Source organism: Pteropus medius, unplaced genomic scaffold (genome assembly GCF_902729225.1).
Source record: "Pteropus medius unplaced genomic scaffold, Ma_sr-lr_union100, whole genome shotgun sequence".
Classification (NCBI taxonomy): Eukaryota; Metazoa; Chordata; class Mammalia; order Chiroptera; family Pteropodidae; genus Pteropus; species Pteropus medius.
The window spans coordinates 909,186-935,662 of record NW_024350925.1 but is presented as its reverse complement, the minus strand read 5'-3'; the positions used below and the strand labels follow the sequence as shown (position 1 = coordinate 935,662).

At 57.8% G+C, this 26,477-nt stretch overlaps 2 protein-coding genes across 4 annotated transcripts in view; both read left to right on the top strand.

The window, feature by feature from the left end:
• The window catches only part of MED12 (mediator complex subunit 12), a 20,460-nt gene extending 15,973 nt beyond the window's left edge, over window positions 1-4,487 (top strand). Inside the window, exons 33-42 of the mRNA XM_039841734.1 lie at window positions 236-610; window positions 821-971; window positions 1,110-1,306; window positions 1,480-1,557; window positions 1,645-1,862; window positions 3,166-3,340; window positions 3,431-3,490; window positions 3,636-3,782; window positions 3,981-4,062; window positions 4,210-4,487. Of these exons, the coding sequence (XP_039697668.1) occupies window positions 236-610; window positions 821-971; window positions 1,110-1,306; window positions 1,480-1,557; window positions 1,645-1,862; window positions 3,166-3,340; window positions 3,431-3,490; window positions 3,636-3,782; window positions 3,981-4,062; window positions 4,210-4,253 (1,527 nt within the window). The 3' untranslated portion in view covers window positions 4,254-4,487. The remainder of the gene's footprint in view (window positions 1-235; window positions 611-820; window positions 972-1,109; window positions 1,307-1,479; window positions 1,558-1,644; window positions 1,863-3,165; window positions 3,341-3,430; window positions 3,491-3,635; window positions 3,783-3,980; window positions 4,063-4,209) is intronic.
• Window positions 4,488-5,420: 933 nt separating this feature from the next.
• On the top strand, window positions 5,421-25,163 carry NLGN3 (neuroligin 3). Of its 3 annotated transcripts, XM_039841714.1 has the most exons (8): window positions 5,421-6,209; window positions 8,674-9,319; window positions 9,898-9,957; window positions 13,276-13,335; window positions 14,821-14,970; window positions 20,201-20,386; window positions 22,067-22,856; window positions 23,449-25,163. In XM_039841714.1, exons 2-8 carry the CDS (start codon window positions 8,863-8,865, stop codon window positions 24,290-24,292), a joined length of 2,547 nt encoding a protein of 848 aa, XP_039697648.1. In that variant the 5' UTR covers window positions 5,421-6,209; window positions 8,674-8,862; the 3' UTR covers window positions 24,293-25,163. The 3 variants fall into 3 exon arrangements, with proteins under 3 accessions (XP_039697648.1, XP_039697649.1, XP_039697650.1); XM_039841715.1 differs by lacking the exon at window positions 9,898-9,957; XM_039841716.1 differs by lacking the exons at window positions 9,898-9,957; window positions 13,276-13,335.
• The last annotated feature ends 1,314 nt before the right edge of the window (window positions 25,164-26,477 follow it).

The window sequence follows — 26,477 nt, the reverse complement described above, 5'->3', positions numbered from 1 at the left end:
TCCCCGTTTCTATCTGTCTTCCTCCGAATGTCAGTGTCCGTCTCTCTGTCTCTCTGCTGCCCCCACGATTGCCCTGTCGCCTCTTCCTCTCTCTCTCCCACGTGCACGTGTGGCGTCCGCGTCCATCTGTCTTTCTCTCGGCCTCTGCCCTGAACCTGCCCGTGACTTTCTCTGATGGCTAGTGGGTGCTTCTCCTCTCCTCCGCAGCTCACTGTTTCTCATTTTTCCGGAGCAGGGTCTACAGGTTTCCACCAAACAAAAGATCTCTCCGTGGGATCTGTTTGAGGGCTTGAAGCCGTCAGCGCCACTGTCCTGGGGCTGGTTCGGCACGGTGCGGGTAGACCGGCGAGTGGGCCGCGGCGAGGAGCAGCAGCGCCTGCTGCTGTACCACACGCACCTGAGGCCCCGGCCGCGGGCCTATTACCTGGAGCCACTGCCGCTGCCACCGGAGGACGAGGAGCCCCCCGCTCCTACCCTGCTGGAGCCTGAGAAAAAGGCTCCAGAGCCCCCCAAGGCTGAGAAGCCTGGGGCAGCTCCGGCCAGCACTGAAGAGCGCAAGAAGAAGTCTACCAAGGGCAAGAAGCGCAGCCAGCCGGCTGCCAAGACGGAGGTGACTGCCGCCCGGTGCCGCTTCTTCCGCAGCCCCCTCCCACCCCCGCGATTCTGTCCAGTTTTTGGCTTGTGGGCGGGGCACGGGGCGGGGCAGAGGTACCCTTAGAGCATCAGAGTCGACCAGGTTGACCTGCCGCCCGGCTCCTGTCCTGGCACAACTCACCCCAGTGTCAAGTGTCGTCCTCTTTCTGCTCTGCCATCCCCACAGGACTACGGAGTGGGCCCCGGGCGGACTGGCCCCTACGGCGTGACAGTGCCCCCGGACCTCCTGCACCACGCTAACCCTGGCTCCATACCCCACCTGAGCTACAGGCAGGGCTCCATCAGCCTGTACACACAGAACCAGCCGCTGCCTGCAGGTGCGTGCCAGCCCGGAGCAGGGGGCTTCCCTGGGCATCCCGCCCACCTCTGAGCTACCGGGGGTCGGGGGAGCAGGACACCGAGCCGGGGCTGCGGGGCCGAGGAGCCCGGAGAGCTCAGCCTGCTTCGCTGTCCAGGTGGCCCGCGTGTGGACCCGTACCGGCCCCCGCGCTTACCGATGCAGAAGCTGCCGGCACGGCCCCCGTACCCGGGAGTGCTGCCTGCCACCATGACGGGCGTCATGGGCCTGGAGCCGTCCTCTTACAAGACCTCCGTGTACCGACAGCAGCAGCCTGCGGTGCCCCAAGGACAGCGCCTTCGCCAACAGCTCCAGGCAAAGATAGTGAGAGGGGCAGTAGGGAGGGCCCTCGGGGAGAGGGGCATTTGAGGGTCCCAGGATTCAGGAGACGCTTGGGACCTTCACCAGGACGCGCCGACCAGGAGATTCGGGGACCGAGGCGACGGAAGGCGTTGCCCGAGGTTGACTTGGTCTCCTTTCCCCTTCAGCAGAGTCAGGGGATGCTGGCCCAGTCGTCCGTGCACCAGATGGCCCCCAGCTCTTCGTACGGTTTGCCGACGTCCCAGGTGAGGGTCGGGCCGCGGACAGCGGGGACCCGAGGCGTCGCGCCCCGCTCGCTGTCGGCCCTGACGCTGTCCCCCTGCACCGTCCAGGGCTACACTCCCTACGTGTCTCACGTGGGGCTGCAGCAGCACGCGGGGCCCGCCAGCACCATGGTGCCATCCAGCTACTCCGCCCAGCCTTATCCGAGCGCCCACCCAGCTGCCAACCCCGCGCTCGCAGACCCCGCTCGCCACCTGCAGCAGCGCCCCAGCGGCTACGTGCACCAGCAGGCCCCCACCTACGGACATGGGCTGGCCTCCACTCAGAGGTACCCGAGGGAGCGGGGGACCGTAAGGACACTGGGGTACGAAGGAGCACCTGACGGGGTGAAACCTGTGCCAGGAGCTGATGGGGCCACTCAGACCTTCTAGACACGTCAACAATACTTACCTGGCTACAAAACGCCGGAGCTGGAGGGGGCCCTGGCGACCCATAGCTTCACACTTCCTTTCCCAGCATTTCTTCGAGGCCCAGAGAGGGGAAGTCGTTTATGTGACGACGATAGGGGACAGTCGGGTGGACCCGAGGCGAAGTCCTTTACTTAGTGTGGGTTAACTGCCCGTTGTGTGGCCGGCGCCATCCTGGGACTGGGTGGGGCGAGGAAAGATGTTTCCTCGAAAACTACCACGTCGTCACCCCAAGGAATCGCTCCTCTGGCTGGGGAGACGAGACTTATGCAGCGCAGTCTAAGACGTAAGCAGGTTTGCAGCTGTGTGCTGTGGGAAAACGGGATCCCGGAGCGGAGCAGTGCAGTGCTACCGCTGTGGGCCTGAGTCCCCAGAGCAGGCATCATGAGGGAGGCCAGACTTGCGGTGGCCTTAGAAGGATAGCCGTGCTTTGGATCTGTGGAGAGGAGGGGACAGAAAGCGGTTCCAGGAAGAGACGTAACATGAACGCAGACACGGGGACCCGCCTGAGGAGGGTGGCTGGGAGGACAGGTAGGAGAAGAGGCTGGGTGGGGGTGAACCCCGTGACAGGGAAGCGGTGGGGGAGGCCAGGCGTGGGCCGGAGAAAGAGTACCCAGAATGCACTGTGGACCACTGAGACCGCGTCCCCAGAAGGGCTCTTGGGATCAGGAAGGTGACGTGACGCGTTGGGCGTGTCGCTAGTTGAACACGGGATGTGTGGGCAGCACACGTAGGGAAGATGCAAGGACACTGGCCTGTGCAGCGACCGTGCGGACTCGGGTGACGCAGGCGGAAGGCGCAGTAGAAGTCGGTTGTCGGTAAGCCCCGGATGCGTCACTGGGGAGCAGCGCCCGAGGACAGGAGCCTCACCGGCTGTTCATAAAATCCTCGCGTCCGCGTGAGGACTGCTTCGTTTGGGAAAATAGCTAAAACAGAACCGAAAAATCCCTAACTGGTTAGTTACGGGCCACTAGGATGGCCTCTTGTCTTTGCCCCTCACTCCCCGACCTCGAAGGCTGTCTCAACCCAAAAGGGGCTCTTCCGGTCGGTGACAGGAGGCCTGATGAGATGACTCGCCCGCGTGTCCTGCTGGGCGGGCCCCGGGCCTTCTCGTCTGCCTCTCTCCACCCCGTGGCTTGACGTCCGGGCCCCTGTGTGTGTTAGGTTCGCACACCAGACGCTGCAGCAAACACCCATGATCGGTACGCTGACTCCGCTGGGTGCGCAGGGCGTCCAGGCTGCCATCCGCTCGGCTCCCATCCTGCCTGAGCAGCAGCCGCAGCCGCCACAGCAGCCGCCGCCACAGCAGCCGCAGCCGCAGCCGCAGGCGCCGCAGCAGGCACCGCAGCAGCAGCCGCCGCCGCAGCAGCCGCCGCAGCCGCAGCCTCAGCAGCCGCCGCCGCAGCCGCAGCCGCAGCCAGCGCACCAGCAGCCGCCGCAGCCGCAGTACCACATCCGCCAGCAGCAGCAGCAGCAGCAGATCCTGCGGGTACGGCCCGGGCCCAGACTGCTGCGGGGCGCGCCCCGGACGGACGGGAGACGGAGGGAGGGCAGTGGACCCAGAGTTCTCTGCACGCCGCCTCTTCGCCGCCCCGTCCGTCCCGCGCTGAGAAGTGACTCTCGTGTTCCCGCAGCAGCAGCAGCAGCAACAGCAGCAGCAGCAGCAGCAGCAGCAACAGCAGCAGCAGCAGCAGCCGCCGCCGCAGCCGCAGCAGCAGCCGCAGCCGCAGCCGCAGCCGCCGTCGGCTCCTCCCCAGCCGCAGCCCCAGTCCCAGCCCCAGGTAGGTGCCGGACCACAGCCCCGGGCTCAGGGACAGCCGTGCAGGTCGGGCGCGCAGCCAGGGGACATGGCGCTGCCGCACAGAGGTGGGAGGCCAGACCGGACGCTGTCAAAAGGGGTCGGGAGATGAGGATGGACAAAGCGGAATGTCCGAGGACAAGGTCGGAGCTCGATGTCGCGCTTGCCGTTTCCGCCTCAGTTCCAGCGCCAGGGGCTGCAGCAGACGCAGCAGCAGCAGCAGACGGCGGCTCTGGTCCGGCAGCTCCAGCAGCAGCTCTCCAGTAAGCCTTCACTCCGGCGGCGGCGGCGGGGGGCAGCCCTGCAGTCCAGTCGGCCCCGGCACCCCGGGGAGGTCCCTGTCCCTGTCCCTGGGCCCACCCGCCGCCCTGCTTGGCCTCGCAGCCCCGAACTCGTCTGGTTGTTCGCAGATACACAGCCGCAGCCCAGCACCAACATATTTGGACGCTACTGAGCCACCTGGAGGAGCCGCTTGGGCACCGGATGTGGCCCCACCCTGTCCTCCGAATTCCCTGTTCCCTTCCCGGCCAAGCACCAGGGGCGGTTGGGGTTCTTCCCTCAGGCTCCTGTTTTTAATGAGTTTTTCGTATTTTTGTTAACGTGAGGCATCCAGCTGTGGGGTTTTGTATGTTATTTATATAGAGGCCCCAGAGCTGTCGCACCCAATACACAGAGCTTCTTTGCAGAGGGTGCGTGTGACGTCTGCGTGTCTGGGATGGGCGGGCCCCCGGGGAGCGGGGCTGAACCCCCAGTTCAGAACCGCCACTCTGTTCGGATCATCCCAGTTCAAACTGGATGGGGCTCCGCTTCCCTTTTCCAGGCCGGCACACACTAAGGTTCGGGCCCTCGGTCTCTGAGGAAGGACACTCGCCTTAGCCAGACGACCGGTTTCCAGGCAGCACGGGGACAGGGAAGGGGCCGTGGGGCCACCGGGTCAATCAATGGAACCTGTTTTGAAGAAGCTTCACGGTAGAGGGGGTGACAGACACCGCATACCTTTTATGTCCCCTCGTGCGGTCTCCATCATGCACCAAGCGGTGTCCTAGACAGAGACCTTCCCCGAGAATCACTTTTCTGGAGTGACAGATTGCCTTTCGTTAGCAAGCCACAATCAAGTAGGAGGAAGGGCGACCAGTAAAACGAAGCATCCTTGTCTGTCTGCTCCGCTGCTGGAGCCGCTTGTCTTCACACGAGCCACCTTGGCAGTCACCCAGGGTAACTGTTGCTCACTCCCATGTTACAGTACACATAACTCGAAGTGTAGCTCCAGAGTGGCAGCTGGAACTGTGCGGGGCCATCCTCAGCCCTCTTGCCTTCACGTTTGGGGCCCTAGAGCCAAGGCTATCCGTGAGAGCCCACTGGTATACTACAACAGTGTCGTCTGGCGGGCCAGCTGGGCTGGAGGAGGACCAGCCCCAGCCTTGTGGGTGGGTGGCACGCGGTGATTTGACAGCTTCAGGACAATGTCCAGGCCACAGTCGCACTCTGTCGCTGAGAAGTGTCAGGCGTGCCGGTAAAACCAGGAGCAGCGGTCCAGACCCGAGTTATAATAAATAAATAAATAATAAATAAGCAAACGAACAAACAAACAAACTCCGTCCTTGAGGCCCACTTAGCAAGTTTAAGAGGTGCGCGCTCCAGCAATGGAGGTGCCCGACGGGCAGACAGGCGACACAAGCTCTGCTCTGTCCTGTTCTGTCCCGATGAACATTCCAAGGAGCTACAGGGGTGGAGGCTTGGCCGGCTAAGGGACATTCCGAGGGACTTGGGGTGGGGGCTAAACACTGGACAGGGCACTGCATACAGAACACGACAACAGCCGGATCCGGGGTGGTGGCGGAGGCGGTCGGACAGCTGGCACGCTGCCAGTGAGGCTGACACGCCCCAGGAGAAGCAGCAGAAAGGGACAGCAGTGACCTTTGGGAGAGTGACAGGACGAGGACAAAGTGCCCCCCACTGGATGTTTGAGTCGCGCCGGTGCTCAGGGAGGTGGAGGCGTGCCTTCGTGGAGTGTGACCAGGGTCTTCTGCAGGCGGTGCCTCAGTTTCTCCCTTCGTTTCAAGGTGTCGAGCTTTGCAGGTAAACTTCGGACTCGCCGCCCCGGCACATCACCTGTTTGTGATCCGAGGGGCGTGCGTGACAGATGGGGAGCAGGAGCAGAGCGTGCTCGAGCTCGGGAGGAAGTGGGCCATGCCCCAGGACTTGAGCCATCTCTGGCACAAAAGGAGTTAATGGCAGGGACCGCGCCCCCCGTGTCCGGGCACGCGCAGCGCGCCCCCTCGGTGCGCGGGCACAGCAGCCAGGCTGCCGGAGAGCAGATCTCGGGGATTCGGGTGCGGAGCCCTTGGCCTGGAGGCGATATGGGTGGTCCGCGGCCCGGTTCGGTCGCTCGCAACAGCCCGGGGAACAGGTGAGGCCGCCTGCCCCGGTCTCTCATCCTTTAGCCGCCCATTCCCTGCCCGAACCTACCCCCTCCCGATCCCGGGCTCCTCCACTCCCCGGCCAGTGCTCCCCACCCTTCTCCAGCCCATGTTCTCCGTCGGCACCCCTGACCCCCCATCCTCCCCCGCTCCTCTCTCTCACTCACCTTTCACTACAGATCCCACATCCCTATCGTACCTCCATGCATGGTCCTCTGTCTCCTGCAGCTTCAGCCACATGCTCGTCAAAATGCCCCTCGAGGGGCCCCCAGCCCCTATCTGTTAACTGTCGCATTGCCAGCCCCCTCCCCGCAGTGCAGCCCCGTCCCTCTTCCATCATCCACTCTCCCAGTGGGGCTTCCTCCCCCCACTCTCTGCAGCCCCACAGGGAGGCCTTTGGCCTATTCCCCCCCCATTCAATGCAGCTTCGCCCCCCCCACCCCACCGTTCCATCCAGTCATGAGTCCCCGATACACTGCAGTTCACAATATGCCATTCACCATAGCCTCGCCCAATAGTGCCTTGCTCCAGCCTAAAAAGTACCCCCCATGCCACTCTCATCTCTGGCATTGCCGCCTCCCCTTGTCTGCTCCCAAATCGCAAGTTGGACCAGGATGGACATCTTGGCCTTGGGGAGTCACAGTGGGTCTTAGGGTACAGAGGGCGTTTGGGGGTCGGTTGATTTGTCTAGCTGTTCACAGGGGAGGGGCCGCAGGAAATTGATTCAAAGGGGACCAGCATTTGGCGCCGAAGGGGTACTGGAGAGGGAGGCATCCCAAAGGTTAATGGAATTTGGGAGGGGCGGCACCAAGAAGGTTAATTGGAGGGGAGGGGTGCCTGGCAGGAAGCCGTGTAGAATGAGCGGTCCTGTGCCCCAGAGTTGCCATGGAGACGGTGAATGGGGGATTGTGTGAACTCAGCTGCACAGACTATCCCCCCCATGCACACACACACCCTCCTCCTGCCCACCTCCCTGCTCCTACCCCTTCCTTCCCTGCCCCTCCTCCCCCCCCACCCATGGGTGCAAACCAGACTGTCTGGCATCTGACCCCCAACACTTGCTCCCATTTCCTCCAGGCCCCCACCCCTTTGATCGCTGGCTGCCTCCCTCCTCCCCACCTTTTTCTGCACTGGGTGTATCTCCTCTCTCTCTCCCTCTCTCCCTCTCTCTGTCTCCCTCTCTCTCTCTCTCTCTCTCTTTCTCCTCTACCACTCTCTCTTCTCCACTCTCTCTCTCTCCCTCTCTCTCTCTCTCTCTCTCATCCATCACATTCCTGTTCCCTCCTCGTGGTGTGTGATTGCAGGAGCCTCGTTCCCTCCTCCCCCTGGGCAATTCTTAAAAGGAACAGGCCTGCAATCTTGGAGAAATTTGTTGGGAATGAGGGAAAACTAAATTGTGTGTGTGTGCGCGTCTGCATGCAGGAGTGTCTATGTGTGCCTCTGGGTGTGTGTTGACTGTGTAACCGGGTGTCAGAAGGCCTGTGTGTCTCGATTGTGTTGCTATTCCTGTTTCTGTCCCCACCTACGTGTCACCATTATGCTTCATGTGTCTCTGGATATTTCCCTATGCGGTGTGTGATTAGATTTTAGTAAGTCTCTGTGTGTCTCTCTGAATGTGTCTCTGTGAGTCTCCGGCTCTGTGATGCTGTCTCAGAACGTGGGACTGTATGAGGGGATCCGTGTGGGTTTGGAACGTATGGCTTTGAGTGAATCTCACAGTGCCTGTGATCCTGGCTTGGTCTCTCACTCTCTCTTTGAGCCTTTCTGAGTTGATTTCCATGAGTCTCCGAGTGTGTGTCCCCTGCAGTCCGGTATTGATTTCACACTGGCTGGGCATCGACAATGCCTAGGGTGCTAGGCACACGGGTTCCCGCCTGGGTTCTGGCACTCCGTGGAGCCAGAGCTACCCCACAGAAAGGACCGATGCTGAAGGACTTGGGAGCAGTTAGGGCCGAGGAGAAATCTACAAGAGGGCACAGGAGGGGCTGGGCACTCTGGCCAATGGCCCCGCCTAAGGGCGAGGGGACCTTTCCGTGGAACCCTTGGCCTATCTGTTGCTTTCCCTTCTTAGGCGTTAGAGTCCCCGTGCGAGGCTCACGACCCTACTGTCCCCCGATGTGGAGGTCCCCGTGTGGGGCTCCCGTCTCGGTGGCTAGAGAGCTCAGTGTTCATGCAGCCCGCCCGGCGGCCCGAGCTCTGTCTCCAGTGCCCCCGCCCCTGCCGACACAGGCCACCTTGGTTCCAGCTGGTCCCCACGAGCTCCACTGGCTGAGGAGTTGAAGTTGGGGCCTGGGGACTGGCAGGACCAACCACCGTCACTCTGTCATTCCCCCTGGCTTTTCCAGAATGGTTCTGGCTGGAAGAGGATAGCCCCGGCCCCTGCAATCCCCCCCAGAGCCCTCAGCAGCCCCGCCTTGACGATCACCGGGTGACCGTCCTTCCCTCTTTCCACAGGCCTGTCTGGCCCTGAGGGAGTCCCCCCTTCTGAAGCCGTGGAGCTTGGACAACCTGCTCTTTCCGTGGCTGGGCACCTGTAGGTGTCCCTCGAGAGCTCAGTGTTGAGGTTCCAGTCTGTGTGGCTATGAAGGGGCTGATGCTGTGAGCCTGGAGTCTGCTTTCCCTGCCAGTACCCCCGCCCGGAACATGTGGCCGCGGCTCGGCCTGCCCTCGCTGTCCCTGAGCCCCAAGCTCCCAGTTGGCCGGAGCGTGTGCCTCACCCTGGGGTTCCTCGGCTTGGTGCTGGGAGCCAGTACTCAGGCTCCAGCACCCACAGTCAACACTCACTTTGGGAAGCTGAGGGGTGCGCGGGTACCGCTGCCTAGCGAGATCCTGGGGCCTGTGGACCAGTACTTGGGGGTGCCCTACGCGGCTCCTCCGATCGGCGAGAAACGGTTCCTGCCCCCTGAACCGCCCCCATCCTGGTCGGGCATCCGGAACGCCACGCACTTCCCCCCAGTGTGCCCCCAGAACATTCACACAGCTGTGCCTGAAGTCATGCTGCCTGTCTGGTTCACTGCCAACTTGGACATCGTCGCCACGTACATCCAGGAGCCCAATGAGGACTGCCTCTACCTGAACGTCTATGTACCCACGGAGGATGGTGAGTGCCGCGGCCCCGCCGTGTCCGTGGCTTGCATGTGGCTGTGTGGCCCGCAGCATGCCTCTGTCTGTGAAAATGCTTCTAACCATCACTCTGCTTGGCCTCCCCCTTCCTCCTCCCTGTTCTTCCCTCTCCCGGCATTGTCTCAGCTCCCATGTGTGAGTGACATTGTCAGCAGGAGGGGCCTGGCCAGGCCTGAGAGCTTTGACAAGTCTAGGGCCAGAGCGCTGGATGGGGGTTTCCTGGGGGACTATGCGCCACCGCCGGCAGCCGCCCGCGGGAGGATGCTGGCTCCATCAGGCCCCCCCGTTGCCACCCCACCTGCTTTGAAAGGTGGTAGTCGTGTGTAGCCAAGGGAGCCGGGGCTGTGGGGGGGCGGGGGGCAAGCCTCTTTCACTAGCTGGCGCCTCCTCCCTCGGGGGTCACAGTAAGGTAAGTGACAGAAACCAGGAGATGGTGGGACAGGCTCTCTGCCATGTGCCACCTGCAGAGCAGCTCTTGGTGCCTGGGTGGGTTGGGGGTGCATGCCCCTGGGCAGAGGCCTCCTGTTATTTTTTAGTTTTTTATTCATTTTACAGTAAAGCGGATTTCCAAGGAATGCGCCCGAAAGCCCAACAAGAAAATTTGTAGGAAAGGAGGTAGGTAGCGAGCCGGCGGGGAGGGACAGAGAGAGAGAGGGAGGGCTGCCTGCCCGCCTGCCCTTGCCCCCAAGGACCCAGCCTTCCTTCAAGTAGCCGGGCCCAGGGCCCTGGCTGCCTTTTCACGGGGGAGTTCGTGGCCTAAGGCAGGTTCAGGGCAGAGGCAGCGACTCCGCTCCCTCCGGGCTTCCCAGCCCCAAATTCCACCCATAAGCTTCTGCCGGTGACGGAGCCGGTTCTCACCAGGCGCCTCAGGAGAACTCTAGGCAGCCAAGATGGAGCCAGAGGCGCTGCCCTTTTCCCGCTTGAAAGTTCTAGACTCACCTCTCCAGTCCTGCAGCTGAGACCAAACTTGTAACACAGGCCCAGTGATCCCGCTGCTGCCCCCAGCTCTGGCCAGAGCGTAGCTGAGTGAGCCGGGCTTGGCCCCTGGCTGACCTTGGGGGGGGGTCTCCAGAAACTCTGGGCTCCAAAGGAGCCACGAGACCCTGCATTTGAAACGGACCCTCCTGGGGAGAGAAATTTGTCCCACCCGCATAATAATTCTTCCTGTGCAAATAGCACTTTACGCTTTCTGTGAAGTGCTTTCATAATTACCTCATAAAATCCTCCCCACGTCTCTGGAAGCTTCTAAGGTGGCATCGGCATCCCAATTTTACAGATGAGGAAACGGGCCCAGGGGAGTGACTTGCTGCTGCTCGAGGCCCTGTCGCTGGTCTGTGGCGCAGCCCGGACCAAAAGCTGGGTCTCGTGACCCTCGGGGCACTGTTCTTTCCACTGTAGCATGCGGGGCAACTCCCGTCTGCCAAACGTGGCGACGGCGGGTTGAGCCGGGCCTAAGGGACAGGTGGACGATGACAGCCTGGTCCCCACATCCCTTTGGCAAGTTTGCAGTTTGTTTTCCTCTGAAATCCTAGAGCAGGATTCCTCCAAGCGGAGTAGTCAGGATTCCGGGCTCTCGGGAGTGAGGTCTGCTGTCCGGGTCCGTTTGGCTCTGCTGCGAACTCAAAGTGAGGCCTTAGGCCTTAGAACCTCTCTTTCCGCATCTGAAGGTGGGAGGGGCCGGTCTGTCCTTAACATTCATAAGAGGGTCTGTTAAACTTGCTCCTCCGAGTTCCGTACTTGGGTTGCCGGGAGAGGAGACGGCCTTAACCTTGACCATTGCCTGGGATGGGTCATCTCCGCAGGACACCAGTAAGAGCCTAGGGCAGTCCCGCCGAGTGCCCGGAGTTTGGCGAGAGAGCTAGCTGACCGTTAGTTCCGTTCACATACAAATATTTACCGATCGTGACCGCTGGCTATGGGCAAGGCCAAGAGCTAGGTGCCGTTTGGGCGTGAATGAGGCGGAAAGATTTAGAAATAACTGAAGGCCCGATGACCAGTCTGAAGAAGCGCCTAGCCTGGCATTTAGCGTCGTCCGCGTTCACGGGCCAGGCGGGGAGGTAGGTTTCAGCGTGCGGAGGTCATTCCGGTGTTCGAATGAGTTCCCTACCCGGGGCCCACTGGCCATTTGGGCCTGAGTTACAAGCCCTGCGTCTTGGATGAAGTTCATCCCCAGAGGCCATTAGGGTTGTGTGCACAGGGTGGGCAGGGCGGGCCTGACTGAGATCTTGAGGCAGCACAGTGTCCGGATGGGTGACAGTGGTCCAGATGGCGTGAGTGACAGGCACAGCAGCAAGGTGGGACAATGCAGAAATCCGGGCCCCTCGAGGTGGGGGTTGGAGGCAAAAGGGACACTTTTCTAAGTCAAGGCCCATGGGGAAGACCCGCTCCATCCCCCGCCCCCCAACTTATCACACTTAGAAGTTGTTCTTCTTCGAGATGAGAATTCCCTTTCCATCTAAAGTATCCATTATGTATGTGAATATTACGCGCCCGTATCCCTCGAGTGTCAAAGGCAGTACTGCCAGAGTACTAAAATGGCAGCGCCACCGGCTTCCGAAGCTGGGCAGCTACCTGCCAAATTACACCCTAATTGAAAAACCATTTTATTATACCAAGGCAGTTTCCTGTTTTGATGTAGCTGTGAGAAATTCTGATGCTACTGGGCGGCGGCAGGCGGCGAAAGAGCTATTTGCTGCCTCCGGAAAAAGTATCACAACGCCTTCTAGAACTGCAGAGTAAGCCTGAAATTATGACATTGACATCGTTCCCAAACTGGAAATTCCCATTCTCCAGCCGCTATGCCAGCCAATGCAAGAACGCAGGAAGAAGAATTTGGTGCCCGGCAGCCCGGAGTCTAAACGTCTCCTCTCTCCTGTCACCTTTCCTTCCGCTACACTTATGTACCTCTTGGCTCGCCCTTCCTCCTCCTTCCCCCCATCCCAGAACGGTGCAGTGGAAAGACCATGGCCTTTGCGGTCAAGCAGACCTGGGGTTGAATCTCCCCTCTAGAACTTTCTAGCTGTGTGATCTTGAGCAAGTCACTTTACCTCTTTGAACCTCAGTTTCCCCATCAGTGAAACAGGAATAAAGATAGTACCTACGTCACTGGGGTGTGAGGCTTGAACCATATGGCGGAAGTAGAGTGTCTGGCACACGGTGCATATTCAGTACATACTATGTGGTATATGAGCTATTAGTATTATCTCTCTCTCTCTCTCTCTCTCTCTCTCTCTCCTTTCTCCTTTTCCCCTTCCTGCTTCCCCTCCCTCCCTCTGGCTCTCTCTAGATCTCAGAACAATGCTTGCTGCTCTCAGGCCTGGTTTCTGTGGGCAGGAACCCCATTTGCCATTAACCAGGACAGGGGGCCCCGACGAGGGAGACCAGAATGACAGCTTCATCTCCCATTTTCTCCTGTGGGAATCAGGGTCAGCTGAGGCCCAGCTCGAGCCTGTCCACTGGGCGCGCGGGCTCAGGGCTTGGGTCCCCGTACCTAGCTCGGCCCTCAAAGCTCATACCCGTATGCGCACTTGCGGGCAATGCTGCCTCCCACCCTCGGTGCCTGCCCCTGTCCCCAGCTCAGCCCACCTGTGTGCGCGCACAGCCCCTTCCGTACTGACGGAAGTAGCCCTTCCCCTGAGTGGGGCTCTGGCTCTGTGCCCTGGCCCACCTGCTGCTCTCTCCTTTCTAACCGGTCGACATGGGCTGTCGGGGACAGGGAGGCCGGCACAGCAGGGGCCTGCGACAGCATCATCCTGACGAAGGTCTGGGCCTCAGCCCACCCATTCCCTCAGTTCTTGCCATCCCTCCTGCCTGTCCTGGGCCCAGGCCCAGAGCCGGCTTGCTGGGCCACACTGCAGTCATGCTGTTTTTGAATTCTCTCTCTGTTTTGTTCTCTGTTCTGTGCTGTTGTGTCTCCCCGTGTCTGGTCCCCAGGATCCGGCGCTAAGAAACAGGGCGAGGACTTAGCGGATAATGACGGGGATGAAGATGAAGGTATTTGGGGGCTGCAGGGCGCGGCAGCTGGTGCATGGCACAGAGCCCCTCCCCCTCTCGATGGGGTGAAGCCCCGTCTGTCTGTCTGTCCGTCCGTTGGTGTGTTTCTGTTCCTGTACAAGGCCGTCGGGCCGTTCCAGGGTGATGGACACGGCCGGCGGGAGCAGGAGACCACAAACAGAGCCACGGGGAGGCCGTCCTCCTCGCCCACGTCCCCGCCCCCGCTCTCAGGTGCAGACGAAGTAGGGCCGAGGGAGGGCCAGGAGACGCCTGTGTTTTATTGAGGAGACAGCTGTGTTTCGTGGGGAGCCTGGCTCCTGGGAGATGGGGCCCAGCAGGATGTCGAAGTGAACAGTGACGCAGAGAGAAGCCAAGTGGCTGGAGAACAGTGTCACCTAGACTTCTCCCAGAGGGAGACAGACGGCCTCAGGGTCAGGGGCTGCAGGAGCTTCAGGACAGGGCCAGAAGGGCTTTGAGGCCGGGACTCCGCAGTCGGCAGGCTTTTGGGTGATGGTCGAAGCCATCTTCCTTTCTCCTTGGGCAAACGAGTCGTGTTTGCTGAGCAGCACAGAGCATTCCTTTCGACCTCTACGCCCCGGCCCTGCCCCTGCGCCCCTGGAGGGGCCAGACAGCTCAGGGGACCCACCGGGGGCCGGTAGGACTGTGCCGGTGTGGCCGAGTGTCGAGAGGCGTCAGGTAGAGGTGGCCAGGCCGCGAGCCTCCTCCTGACCGCTGCTCGGGCTGGGGAGCAGCCACTTTAAGGCCCCTCCTGGACTGGCCTCTGGAAGGCTCCATCTTCATCTTAATGCTGACTGGGGGCGGGCTCTGTCGTTCTTAGCTCCGACCCTTTCCTCTTCCACATCCCCGGTGGCTCCAGTTAAGTCTGCCTGACGCCCGGGGAGAACGGGGGGAAATGAGCACATGGGTGAGAAACCATGTCACTCAGGCCCCCTCACCCCATCGCTGCCATTCACCCCTTGCCCCACATTCTTCCTCGTTCTCTCCCTGTGCTGCTTCTATGCCCGCCCTCTTGTCTCTGTCCGCACTGGGGGGGCAGCTGCTGCCAATGACCGTATTTCTGTGGAACTGGTCTAGTCTCTCTAAAGCCAGATCAGGTCCCAGGACTCCTGGGTGCCCGGGGCAGGGACTCACGTGATCCAGCTGAGGGACCAGCCCTTTATCTTCCTCCTGCCCCTGTCCCCAGGGCACAGGCACGGCCTACCTAGGCCTCGCTGTTCCGTTCCGGGCGCGCCTGGCTGCCGGGAGGTCCCTGAAACCGGAGTCTTTAAAGACGTCGCTGAAGCGCAACTGTGTGACTGATGCTCGAGCTCCAGGCTGAGCAGCCCCACGAGTCCTGCCCTCAGAGATGGCCATGGTGTCCTGGCACCTGAGATAGCTTTGCCGTCCGCACCCCCCCCAGGGCTGGCGGGGGTGGGGGAGGAAGGGCATCCTACCTAGCCTGTGTCTCACCCCTTTTCCTTACAGACATCCGGGACAGTGGCGCTAAGCCCGTCATGGTCTACATCCATGGAGGCTCTTACATGGAGGGCACAGGCAACATGATTGATGGCAGCGTTCTCGCCAGTTATGGCAACGTCATCGTCATCACCCTCAACTATCGGGTTGGGGTGCTAGGTACGGTTCCCTGCTAGGCACCTAGAAGGGACTCTGGTTCTCAAAGAGGGAGGACAGAATGCTGGGGACTTAGGGACAGGCGGCCTTGGTTCTGTGGCTGGTGCGAACGACCGTGCTCACGTGTCGTTACGCCATGGCCTCTACCGAAGTGAGGACAGGTCCCTCTGTCCCCGGGCCCTTTCCCGGGATGTTTAGATGCCACTGGAAATTCAATTTCAACTTCACATCTTCTCTTAGGCCTAAACAGCCCGCGCGGACACACGCAGGTATCCCTTCTAGCCAATCGCATGTCCCGCATCTCCCCCCGCCCCATGCATACGGTGACCTCTCACCCCGCCCACAGGTACACACGCCCCCACGCATACCCCGGATCTCATGGACCTCACATCTCCACGTGTTCTCCCAGCTCTCCATATCCACTCCGCAGTACAGTGTCCCCCACATATCCACAGGCCCCTACACCTCTGTGCACTTCATATCTGTACCCCAAATCTACAGATTTCCCTCACCTGCCACACACACACGTTCCCATATATCTACATCCACATCTACACCCGTACACGGGGCCCCTAATCATACTCACCCCTTCCTCTACCCCATATTAATGCTCTACGCAAACACCCGTGCCCTGCACGTCCACGTGCACGCGCACAAACCCCACGTGTATATCCCCGAAGTGCACATAAATGTGGCTTCCACCCCACTTCCGCATACGTACATATGTCCCTCACCTTCCAAACATCAGCGCAAGCCAGCATTTCCTCTTCCTATCCATAGACACTCGTACCTGCACGTGCACACCGCCCTGCCTTACACGTTCAGAAATAGCACACACCCCCCTCATACTGCAGCTTCTGCATCCGCATACACATCCCCACATATACACACAGCCATAGACCTCTGCACAAACCACATACACACATACATTCCCACTTAGTATACGCATTCATTCATAAGTACTCCACAAGCAACTGTGTATCGGAGACACCTCTACTCACCCCCACACGCGAGCACACCCCACGCTTACATACCCCACGCGCACACACATACACGCTTGTACTCTTTCCACGCGCACCTCCCCGTACGCTCCCGCCGCGTTGTACACACACTCTCACGCATATACGCTGCTTTCCAAACAGCTTCTCTTACACACCCACATGCCCGTCCCCGTGCACACTCTGCTGTCCTCATGCTTGTTTCAGTGATTTAGACGCCCGCTCTCCCCTGTACCTTCCTTGGTGATTATTAATGCCTCTCTGCGGCCACAGAGGTAAACAAGCGCCTCAGAGAGGGTGACTAAGCGCACAGGGCCTCGCATCCTTGCAGATGCTCACCCAGGCCTCAGAGGGCACATTCCAGTGGAGGTCAAGGCTGTCTGTCAGGTCTGTGGGCCTGAGTGCTGAAGCAGCAATCGAGCATGGCTTCCTCCATGGCCAGGTGGCTGGCCGGACTTTATTTGGATTTGCTTTCGAATATATCGCTTTGCCAGTTCTAATCCCAGAGGCCATGGTGCTGCATTTCATTTATGGGTGCGGTTATGTCGCAGAAAGGCAACCTCCTCTTGACTTACCTTTAGCGCTGTATGGGATAGGAAGACGCTTTTGGGCAGATCCAGACTGGAGGAGTGATAGTTCCTGAAAAGAGCGGAGCCTGTGTCCCCTTCAGTAACATCTGGACACCGGGTATGAAGCACGCAGGGCACCTCCCGGCTCTCTCAAGAGTCTGCTGGGCTTTGAGTTTCACGTCAAGGTTCTTGTAAGCTGTTCTGTCCTGTTGAGAAAGGTGATCTGAGTCTTTGATGGCAGACAATGGTACCACGAAGGTGGCCGTAAACCCACACACTAGGGCTTCACGGTTCCGCAGAGCGATGAATATATATCCACATAATCACATACAGCTATCCAGTCACACGCACGCGGTACTCGAAGGCCAAAAGTAATTTTGCTACTAGATTTTCTTAGCGAGAGTCATAGAAAACATTCGACTCGGCTGCTTTTAAAACTCATAAACACAAAGGTTCGGAAACAAATATACCTTCTAGCAGGCGTATTGCAAAACACAGAGAATGCTAAGAATATGCTTCGGTTCCGTACTATTGAACTGGCTAGAGGTGAAGGAAAAGAGAGAGGGGAGAAGTGAGAAAAGAGAGGAGAAAATAAGGAAGAGAAGAACGAGATGGGGGTGAGCAAAGAGGCGAAGAGCGACACCGACAAAGGAGGCGGAAGGAGACAGGCGAGACTCACAGGATTTGAGGTGTCCGTCGGCAGCTGCAGGCTGCACAGAAGGCTGTTGCTGGTGAGCATGCTCAGGGATACCCTTCAGCTGCTCGAATCCTTGGGCTTCTATATGTGATGTTCTTAACCTTGGGGGAGTCTTGGGCCCCTTTGAGATTCTAATGAAAGCTGTGGGCTCTCCCCAGAAACACACATGCACACACTCTTAGAAATGATTTCATGGATCCCACCGAAGCTCATCTATGAAACTCAGATCAAGAACCGCCCACTCTGCAACCCCCTCTCATTCGGATGACGGGAACAACACATCTGGGGACAGAAATATGATTCTTTGGCCTTAAGCAGTTAATGATCACAGTATCGCCCAAACCTCAGAAGGAGTCATACGCTGAGATGGGGTCGGAAGTTCTCTGCTGGCTCCTGTGTGCTCTTCAGTGCCTGCTGCGGAGCACAGATGTAATCAATAAGCCACTGATTGGCTTCTGGGTACATACAAGGTGTTTCTGTCTCTCGGAGCCAGATGTAGAACATGGGCTTGTTCCTGACACTTGGAGATCTTCCTCAGTGGAGCTGAGGCTTTGTGGTTTTGTTTCCCAAAGCATCCCGCAAACAGTGGACAGCTTTGGACCTCAATTACAGTCAGTTCCTACTTCGCATTATCAAGAGGTTCTGTGACTTTAAGCGAAATGACATATAATGAAACATCTTATCGAAGGCCGATTGATATAAACAAGAATTAAGTTCCTATGGCATCTCATCAATGTTAAAACGAAAGGACACTGAAGGAAATGAGCTCATTCAAAGACCCTCCCTCCCTTCAGCTTCTCTGGAGCACTGAGGCCAGACAGTTCACTCTCAGGTGCTGCTTTAGACATCTTGGGTGACTCACGTACTTGGTGAACGTCACAGGCTAGTCCATGGACCCCATCCAAGGCAAAGGGGTAGCATAGCTATTATTCAAGAATCCCCCACTGGGCTTGAGACCAACAAGAGAAAGGGACTCAGCAGGATATAGGATGTGTTTATCCCGGGAGCTGAAAAAATAGGGCCTTGCCAAGTTTTATTCTGGGTTCTAGAATTTAATCCTATATTCCTGCTCAGGTACCCTTCAGGCAAACCGAAAACCAGGCAAACGCCAAGCCTCGAGTGACAGAGATCTCTGGTTTTGATACGATGTGCCAGATTCCCGCATCTTCTGTTGACAAGGAACTTCCCATGTACTGCAGCATAAACTTGGGCCCAGGGAGACTGACTCAGATGTATTCTGACAGTTTATGGGGTTTGGTGTTTCAGCCCTCGTTCTCACGTGTTTTGCGTGGAAGGCTGAGTTACAGGGGAGCGAGCAGCGAGAGACTGCTCTCCCAGACTGCCAGGTTTTGTGTGCTGGTGGTGGGTCACGTTTGCTGTATCATCTGCCTGAGCCTGTTGGATATAGAGCTTCAAAGAGAACTCTCGTAGTACGGACGGTTGACATGGTATGACTCCCCGTGTCTAGAGGAAAAAGGCTCCTCCATTCGTTCTCATCCAGGCTTTCTCGAATCCCTTCTCATTTCCTCACCGAGAACCTGGGGCTAAAGAGGCCTCGTGACTAGGTCCTGAGAGAAATAACTAAACACTTTTCATACTTCATCGCACGAAAGGTAAATTAATGACACACTTGAAGAGGGTGAAATGAACTGTCTCGCAGAAGCTAGAAACGGGAGGACTCGAGAAAGGCAGTGATGTGGTCTTGGGCCTGCTCGGGTCTATTGGAATAGAGCCTGGGAGCCTCCTCGAACATGGCCTCTCACGAAGTTGATGCCAGGTGCTGCGAATGAGCTTTTAACAGGGGGTCCGAAAATACAGAGACGGGGTGGGTTTCCGACGTGTGGGAGCGCCACAACCACCCACCTGTAAAGAAGCCTTGTGAAAGCCTTGGGTGGGAAAAGGTGGAGCCTTCCAAGGAGCCTAAGGATCAGGGAAGAGGGATGAAATGAAGCAGCTGGATCCATCTAAAATGGAAGTAGGGTGGGGGAAATATAGGACATCTCTGTGGGATAGCCAGCAGGTGGGCAGGAAGGTAGTCTCCATGGCAACAAGTCTCCACAGCAGCAAATCCCAGCAGGTGGGTGGGAAGGTAGTCTCCATGGTGACATGGCTCCTCGGCAGCAAATCCCACTGGGTAGGCGGGAAGACCTGTTTCTGTGGTAACGCACCACAGATGAATTCCCCGTTTCCCCGCCAGATGAAAAAGATGGTCTAACCCAGTGGTTTTCTAACCTTAGCGGGCATCGGAATCACCTGGAGAGCACGCTGGAAACCCGACGGCGGGGCCCCCTCCCCGTTAGGTCTTGACGGAAGTGAAATGCACACCTGCCCTGAGAATGAGGGGCAGGGGCGCCCGAAGCCCCGGAAAGAAGTAGAAGTAGAGATGGGCTAACGTGTAGAGGAAGGGACAGCTTAGGGATTGGGGTCTCGTGGGACCTTCGCTTTACTCAGAGAGAGAAGGAAGGATGGAGAGAAGTAATCGTGTGTTCCGATAGTTCTATCCCCATTTTACAGAAGAGGAGACTTAGCACAGAGATTTTAAACAACTTGCCCAAGCCTACACAGCTAGCAGGTGGTAGAGCCGGGACTCGAACCAAGGACTGTTTGAGTCCAGGACCCCTGCTCTTTCCACTCCGTCTTGCCAGGTGCCAGGGTCACGACCCAGATAAAACATCGGGGCAGAAGATGCTGGGTCCTGGCCATTTGAAGTTCCTTCAGGTTAAGTTTCCCTTGGAGTGGTCTGCAGACCCCGCCTTCTAACCTGGAGAGTGCGTGGGAGGCGGGGAGCTGATCCGTCCCGTACAGGGGCTACTTGCCCCGGTTGAAAGCAGTGCTGCTTTGTGCTAGCCAGGCGGAAGGAACTAGGCCGCATGCTCACCTTCTCCTCCCAGCCCGACTCCGGCCGCCACCATAACCCACATCCCCCATGCCTCCGCCTTCACTGTCTTCATGCCCTTTGTCGGATCCAGGTTTCCTGAGCACTGGAGATCAGGCCGCCAAAGGCAACTATGGGCTCCTTGACCAAATCCAGGCCCTCCGTTGGGTGAGCGAGAATATCGCCTTCTTCGGTGGTGATCCCCGCCGTATCACCGTCTTTGGCTCGGGCATCGGTGCATCCTGTGTCAGCCTCCTCACGTTGTCGCATCACTCTGAGGGTGAGTAGCTCTGGGGGCAAAACATAAACAAGCGAAGCCCCGACCACCCACCACACACCCCAGGCCTTCCGGGGGCACCCACGGGCGTCAGCTCACCTCCTTCTGCCAGCGCAGCGCCCCTTTGGGGAGGGTGATGTTTCTGTAGGGGAAGAAGGAATTCTCGCCACAGAGAAGGAAGGAAAGAACCCCGTTGCTGTCTCCTGATGTGGGAGTCTTATGGGGAGAGTGGGAGAAATCTTTCGCTTCGGGACGGACTCGTGACTTCAGGGTAGAGCTCTAGGAGCAGATTCGTTTTTAGGTGTAAGAAGCACTCGCCCTCTGCTTTACTCTCTGAAGGACACGTCTGTACAAGGGAACTGTCCTTGCGGAGGAGATGCATCCCAAGTGAGGGCCACTGAGGTGCCCCTATTAGTGGGCTCCAGACCTCCTCCGGGCTGGATGACCCCCTAAGGAAAATTAATCTGTAGCCTGAAGGAGAGCCTCTCCCCTTGCTGTGGGCCTCTGTGTCAGTGACTCTTCCAAGGGGGCTGAATAGGCCCCCTTTTGCTCACATGGAATGTTCTCGTCACCTCTGGACTACAGAGCACATTCCGTCTCTGGGAGGGAAAGGTGCCTTCTCTGAAGTAAGAGAATCTATGAGAGAGGACACGGGTTTTTGCTGAAATCAATACCTCTTTGAAGGAGGCCTGTCTCTCTGCGAGAAAAATCACCTTCTCTGACCTACAAATCTCGCCTCTGTCCCTCCAGGGGGACCCTGGTGAGGGAAGACTAAGGCGGGACCTGTGTCCCTGGAGGCCGGGCTGTTTTATAGGGTTGTTCACTGTCTTCCCGTAATAGATTCAAGGAGAATAATCTTTCGAAAAGAGAGGCTGTCTCTTCAGTCGTCATCTGTATTTCTCTCCCGTATTTCTGCCCATGCAAACTATCTGTCTCTTAGAGGAATAGAATTGTGTGCCTGAGGAGCACGTAACCCATTGGAGATGGGTTGGGACCAGGGACAGAACAGTCGCCTTTTTCTCCTAGCGGCGGAAAAACCATCCGCTTTTTGACTTTGGGGGACTGACTCCCCTTAGGCCAGGGGAAAATCTGAATCTGAGGCATCGGTAGCTTCAGGAAAAGGGAAGTCTCTGTAGAGACTACTGGCCCGGAGGGCGCATTCTCTGGAGACTTTCAGACCCCAAGGCCTTTGCCCTTGGGAATCCTTCCCCAAACTCCCAAAATGGGAGGCTCTCTCCTGCCTGCATTTCTCATCTCTCATGAAAAAGACCCCTTTGTGGTGGAAGCGCCAGCTCCCTGGTGGTGTGCTGGCACAGAGCTGGGCCCAGCTGGGCAGGAAGAAGAGGGTAAGACAAGGAGAGATAAAGAGAGGGAGCATGAGGAGGCTGGTCTCTGGGACCCAAGGGGTTAATTCTTCCCGGCATTTCCTTAACCCCCAAGTTACCAACCATTGTCCCTGGACAAGGAAGCAAGAAGCAGGCAAAGGACCGGTCAGGGAAGGGGCCCGGCAAGCCTCTCTCTGGTCCTCACTTATCACAGCCGAAAGGGTTGTTCTTCCTTCCCAGCCTGTTCGAGCCATTCAGCAGCCTCATAACAAAGGGACGAGGAGCTGTTTGATTTGTCCCTCAGAGACAGGCCAGGGTGACGCGACCAATCTGACCTGACGCCACCTATCTTCTGTAGGGCTTTTTCAGAGGGCCATCATCCAAAGTGGTTCTGCTCTGTCCAGCTGGGCTGTGAACTATCAACCGGTGAAGTACACCAGCCTGCTGGCGGACAAGGTGGGCTGCAATGTGCTAGACACGGTGGACATGGTGGACTGTCTTCGGCAAAAGAGCGCCAAGGAGCTGGTAGAGCAGGACATCCAGCCGGCCCGCTACCATGTGGCCTTTGGCCCTGTGATTGACGGTGATGTCATTCCCGATGACCCTGAGATTCTCATGGAACAGGGTGAGTTCCTCAACTATGACATCATGCTTGGTGTCAACCAGGGCGAGGGGCTGAAGTTTGTGGAAGGGGTGGTGGACCCTGAGGATGGTGTCTCTGGCACTGACTTTGACTACTCAGTCTCCAACTTTGTGGACAACCTGTATGGATATCCTGAGGGGAAGGATACCCTGCGGGAGACCATCAAATTCATGTACACAGACTGGGCAGACCGTGACAACCCTGAGACCCGCCGGAAAACACTGGTGGCCCTCTTCACTGACCACCAGTGGGTGGAGCCCTCGGTGGTGACAGCTGATCTGCATGCCCGCTATGGCTCACCTACCTACTTCTACGCCTTCTACCATCACTGCCAGAGCCTCATGAAGCCCGCTTGGTCAGACGCAGCTCATGGGGACGAAGTACCCTATGTGTTTGGTGTCCCTATGGTGGGCCCCACTGACCTCTTCCCCTGCAACTTCTCCAAGAATGACGTCATGCTCAGTGCTGTTGTCATGACCTACTGGACCAACTTTGCCAAGACCGGGTAAGGAGAAAGCGGGTGTTCTTCTTTGGGACCCGAGCATGCTCTGCGCCCTGCTCCTCTGTCTAAACCTCTTCTGAGGTATTCCCCAAATCTCGCTCAGTAACCCTTGCAGCCCCCGCTTCCTCCTTTCATGCCATTTCGAGTCTTTCGTGCCATTTCCCTCCCTCCAAACTTTTGTCGAGGCCCAGGACTCAGTTAACTTTAGGACTGAGCAGGAGTGGGAGTCGCTGGCCGAACTCTGGGATTCAGGGTTAGATGGCCAGAGGCCACGAGAAGTGGGAATAAAATACACTCAGAAAGAGCCTTTAAAGAGCTCGTGGAGAAACTGGGCGCTGCAGAGACTGACGGGCGCTCAGGAGTGTGCGAGAAGAAAAGACGTCTATAGCGTGATGTCGCAGGATGGGCGTAGGGAAGGATGACGGGGTTCCGTGATGCCATGGGCGCAGGACCTCAAGGCTGGGGGGAAGGAGTAGGAGCGAAGGGAGGGGCCCCGAAAGAGATGGCAACGGCAGGAGCTTTGGACCGGGGAGGAAGTGTAGGGGTGGCTGTCGGAGGTAGAGTGGTGACCGCAGATTTCCATGTGGTATTTCAGGGATCCCAACAAGCCGGTTCCCCAGGACACCAAGTTCATTCACACCAAGGCCAACCGCTTTGAGGAAGTGGCCTGGTCCAAGTACAATCCCCGAGACCAGCTGTACCTTCACATTGGGCTGAAACCGAGGGTTCGTGATCATTACCGGGCCACTAAGGTAGCGTTTTGGAAACACCTGGTGCCCCACCTGTACAACCTGCACGACATGTTCCACTACACGTCCACGACCACCAAAGTGCCGCCCCCGGATACCACCCACAGCTCCCACATCACCCGGAGGCCCAACGGCAAGGCCTGGAGCACCAAGCGGCCCGCCATCTCCCCCGCCTACAGCAACGAGAACGCCCAGGGCTCGTGGAACGGGGACCAGGATGCGGGGCCACTCTTGGTGGAGAACCCTCGTGACTACTCCACCGAGTTAAGTGTCACCATCGCCGTGGGGGCCTCCCTCCTGTTCCTTAACGTCCTGGCCTTCGCCGCCCTCTACTACCGGAAGGACAAACGACGACAGGAGCCCCTGCGGCAGCCCAGCCCTCAGAGGGGAGCCGGGGCCCCCGAATTGGGAGCCGCTCCTGAGGAGGAGCTGGCGGCGCTGCAGCTGGGCCCCACTCACCATGAGTGTGAGGCCGGCCCCCCCCATGACACCCTGCGCCTCACTGCGCTGCCCGATTACACGCTGACCCTGCGGCGCTCCCCTGACGACATCCCACTCATGACCCCCAACACCATCACCATGATCCCCAACTCCCTCGTAGGGCTTCAGACGTTGCACCCCTATAACACCTTCGCCGCGGGGTTCAACAGTACCGGGCTGCCACACTCACACTCCACCACCCGGGTATAGCTCCAGCCCGGAGCACAGCCTGTGTCCCGGCTCCCTCCCTCCCAGATCCAGAAACACACCTGCACACACGCACGCACGCACGCACGCACACACACACGGACATATATGTATACGCACGCACCCGCACCCGACAGCAGACCCACTTGCACATAGACAGATGCGGACACACACCCGCATGTACAAAAACACAAATAAGAACGTAAACCTGAAGAAACCCTTCGAATGGAGATGCAAGTAAGGCCTGACCACAGACACTCCTGGGGGCCCGAAAGCACCAGCTGGACACCCCCTTGGTGCTCGCCCTCCACCTCCCTTGAAACTGTGCCACCGACTGACTCCAGAATTGGGATCTTCAAAGAGCAGAGTCGCTCTTTCTGCCCCAGACTTGGTATTTTATCTGGGTCTTGTTTTTGTTGATTTTTTTAAAAAAAAACAAAATTGGAACAAAGGCTTCTCCGACCCGTGAGTGCAAAGGCTCCAGAAGGAGGGCCCCACCACGCCCGGGTGTCTCCGGATCCGGAACCTCCAGTGCTCACACATTCCAACCAAGGAACGGGACCCCCCAAAAAGAGACAGATGCGAGCAAGACTGGGGGGGGCGGAAGGAGGAAGGGGTTACCACTGGATGAGGTTGGAGGGCCGTAGGGGAGAAGTCTCCAGCCGTCTCTGTGTCTCTTGGAGGGCTGCGGAGACCACAGGGTAGATTTTTCTGAACGAGGTACTGTGGAGGCCGTGTCATTATCGGGCCCCCGGGTATAATCTGGGTTCTGCCTCTGCCCTTGGGGTAATACTATGAGAAATTCACCCCATTTTCTTTACAGAATCTCTTTTGTGTCTGTCATTTCTCTTTCAAAAAGGCGGTGTTTTTTGTTGTTGTTATTTTTTTTTTTTTTTTAAAGAAAGTTCTTAAAACACTAACGGAAACCCACGGAGTTTGTCCTTTGTAAAAATTTTAAACACGGTGTCTTGATATAAAAATAAAAAATCCAGTTAGCACTCCCAACTTGCCTCCCTCACGCAGGCCTTGGCCCAGCAGACCTCCCAGCTGGGCGCCTCTGCAGGCTGGGAATGATGACAGCTGTCTGCCTCCTGGACCTTTAAGATGATACAAGTCCGGGCTGCACTCCGCTAGACCCGCATGAATGCCTCTCCAATCTTCATCAGGTTGCTGTCCCCAGCTACCACCTGCCCCCCTCAGGCTCTGGCTTCCTGGGCTGAAGCCTTTTCTCATCACCTTGGGCCTCCTAATTAAAGGGCAAAAAATAACATTTCCTCCTCCGCCGCATGCCATTGTGGCTGCAGCCGCCCACCGCTGCCACTGCCACCATCGCCACCACCCTTCCTCATCCTGGACTGAGGGCTGGAAGGAAGTTTGACCTGTAACGTGCTGAAATTCTTACTGGTATCCAAGTCCAGGGCAGCATCAGATCTGTGGACTCCCTGGCCTTGGGCTCCTTACACAGCAGGGGCCCTTTCCTCCCCAGGGATGCTCGTGTCCTGTTCTGTGAATTAGAATTAGAGAAGTCGTCGAGGCCCTGGGAGTGATTTTTCTCCAGGATTGTGGTCAGTGGCTCCCTATCAACCCTGAGGGACAGATTCGAAGGGGCGCCACGGGGTTAGCATTATGGTATTTCATACCATTGTCTTGAAGGGCTAAACCAGTCTGCTCATCAAGCTTGACAGTTGGGTGGGGTTGCTGACACGTCACGAACCAGGAATAGAACGCTTCAAAGTGACCCTGACAAAATGAGGTGGATGAACCAACGCAACGGGATGATGTTCAGAGGGGTTTAGGACCTAAACCCAGAACTAACCTACTGATACGATGCGTGGGGACAAGAGAGATGGACAATGATTAACTCGATACAGTAACAAATATATAGCATGGAGTAGCTGGGAAGTAATCGGAGTCTGAGTTTTAGATTAGAAGTAACTTCGGAGTTATCTAGCCCAACCCGCTTATTTTACAATTGGGGAAATGGACCCAGGAAGGCCCAGTGTCACAGTTAGTGTTAGAAACAGACCGAGAACGCAATCCAGATCCTCAACTTTTCCCACTCTACGTAGCATTGGTTGGTTGTGCCTTCTAAAGCATCGAAGGTTACGCCTTGGTCAGCACATTTTTGGCACATGTGGAAAAGCTGGAGAGGGTCTGGGCAAGAGCAAAAACAATGTGCCAAAGGACA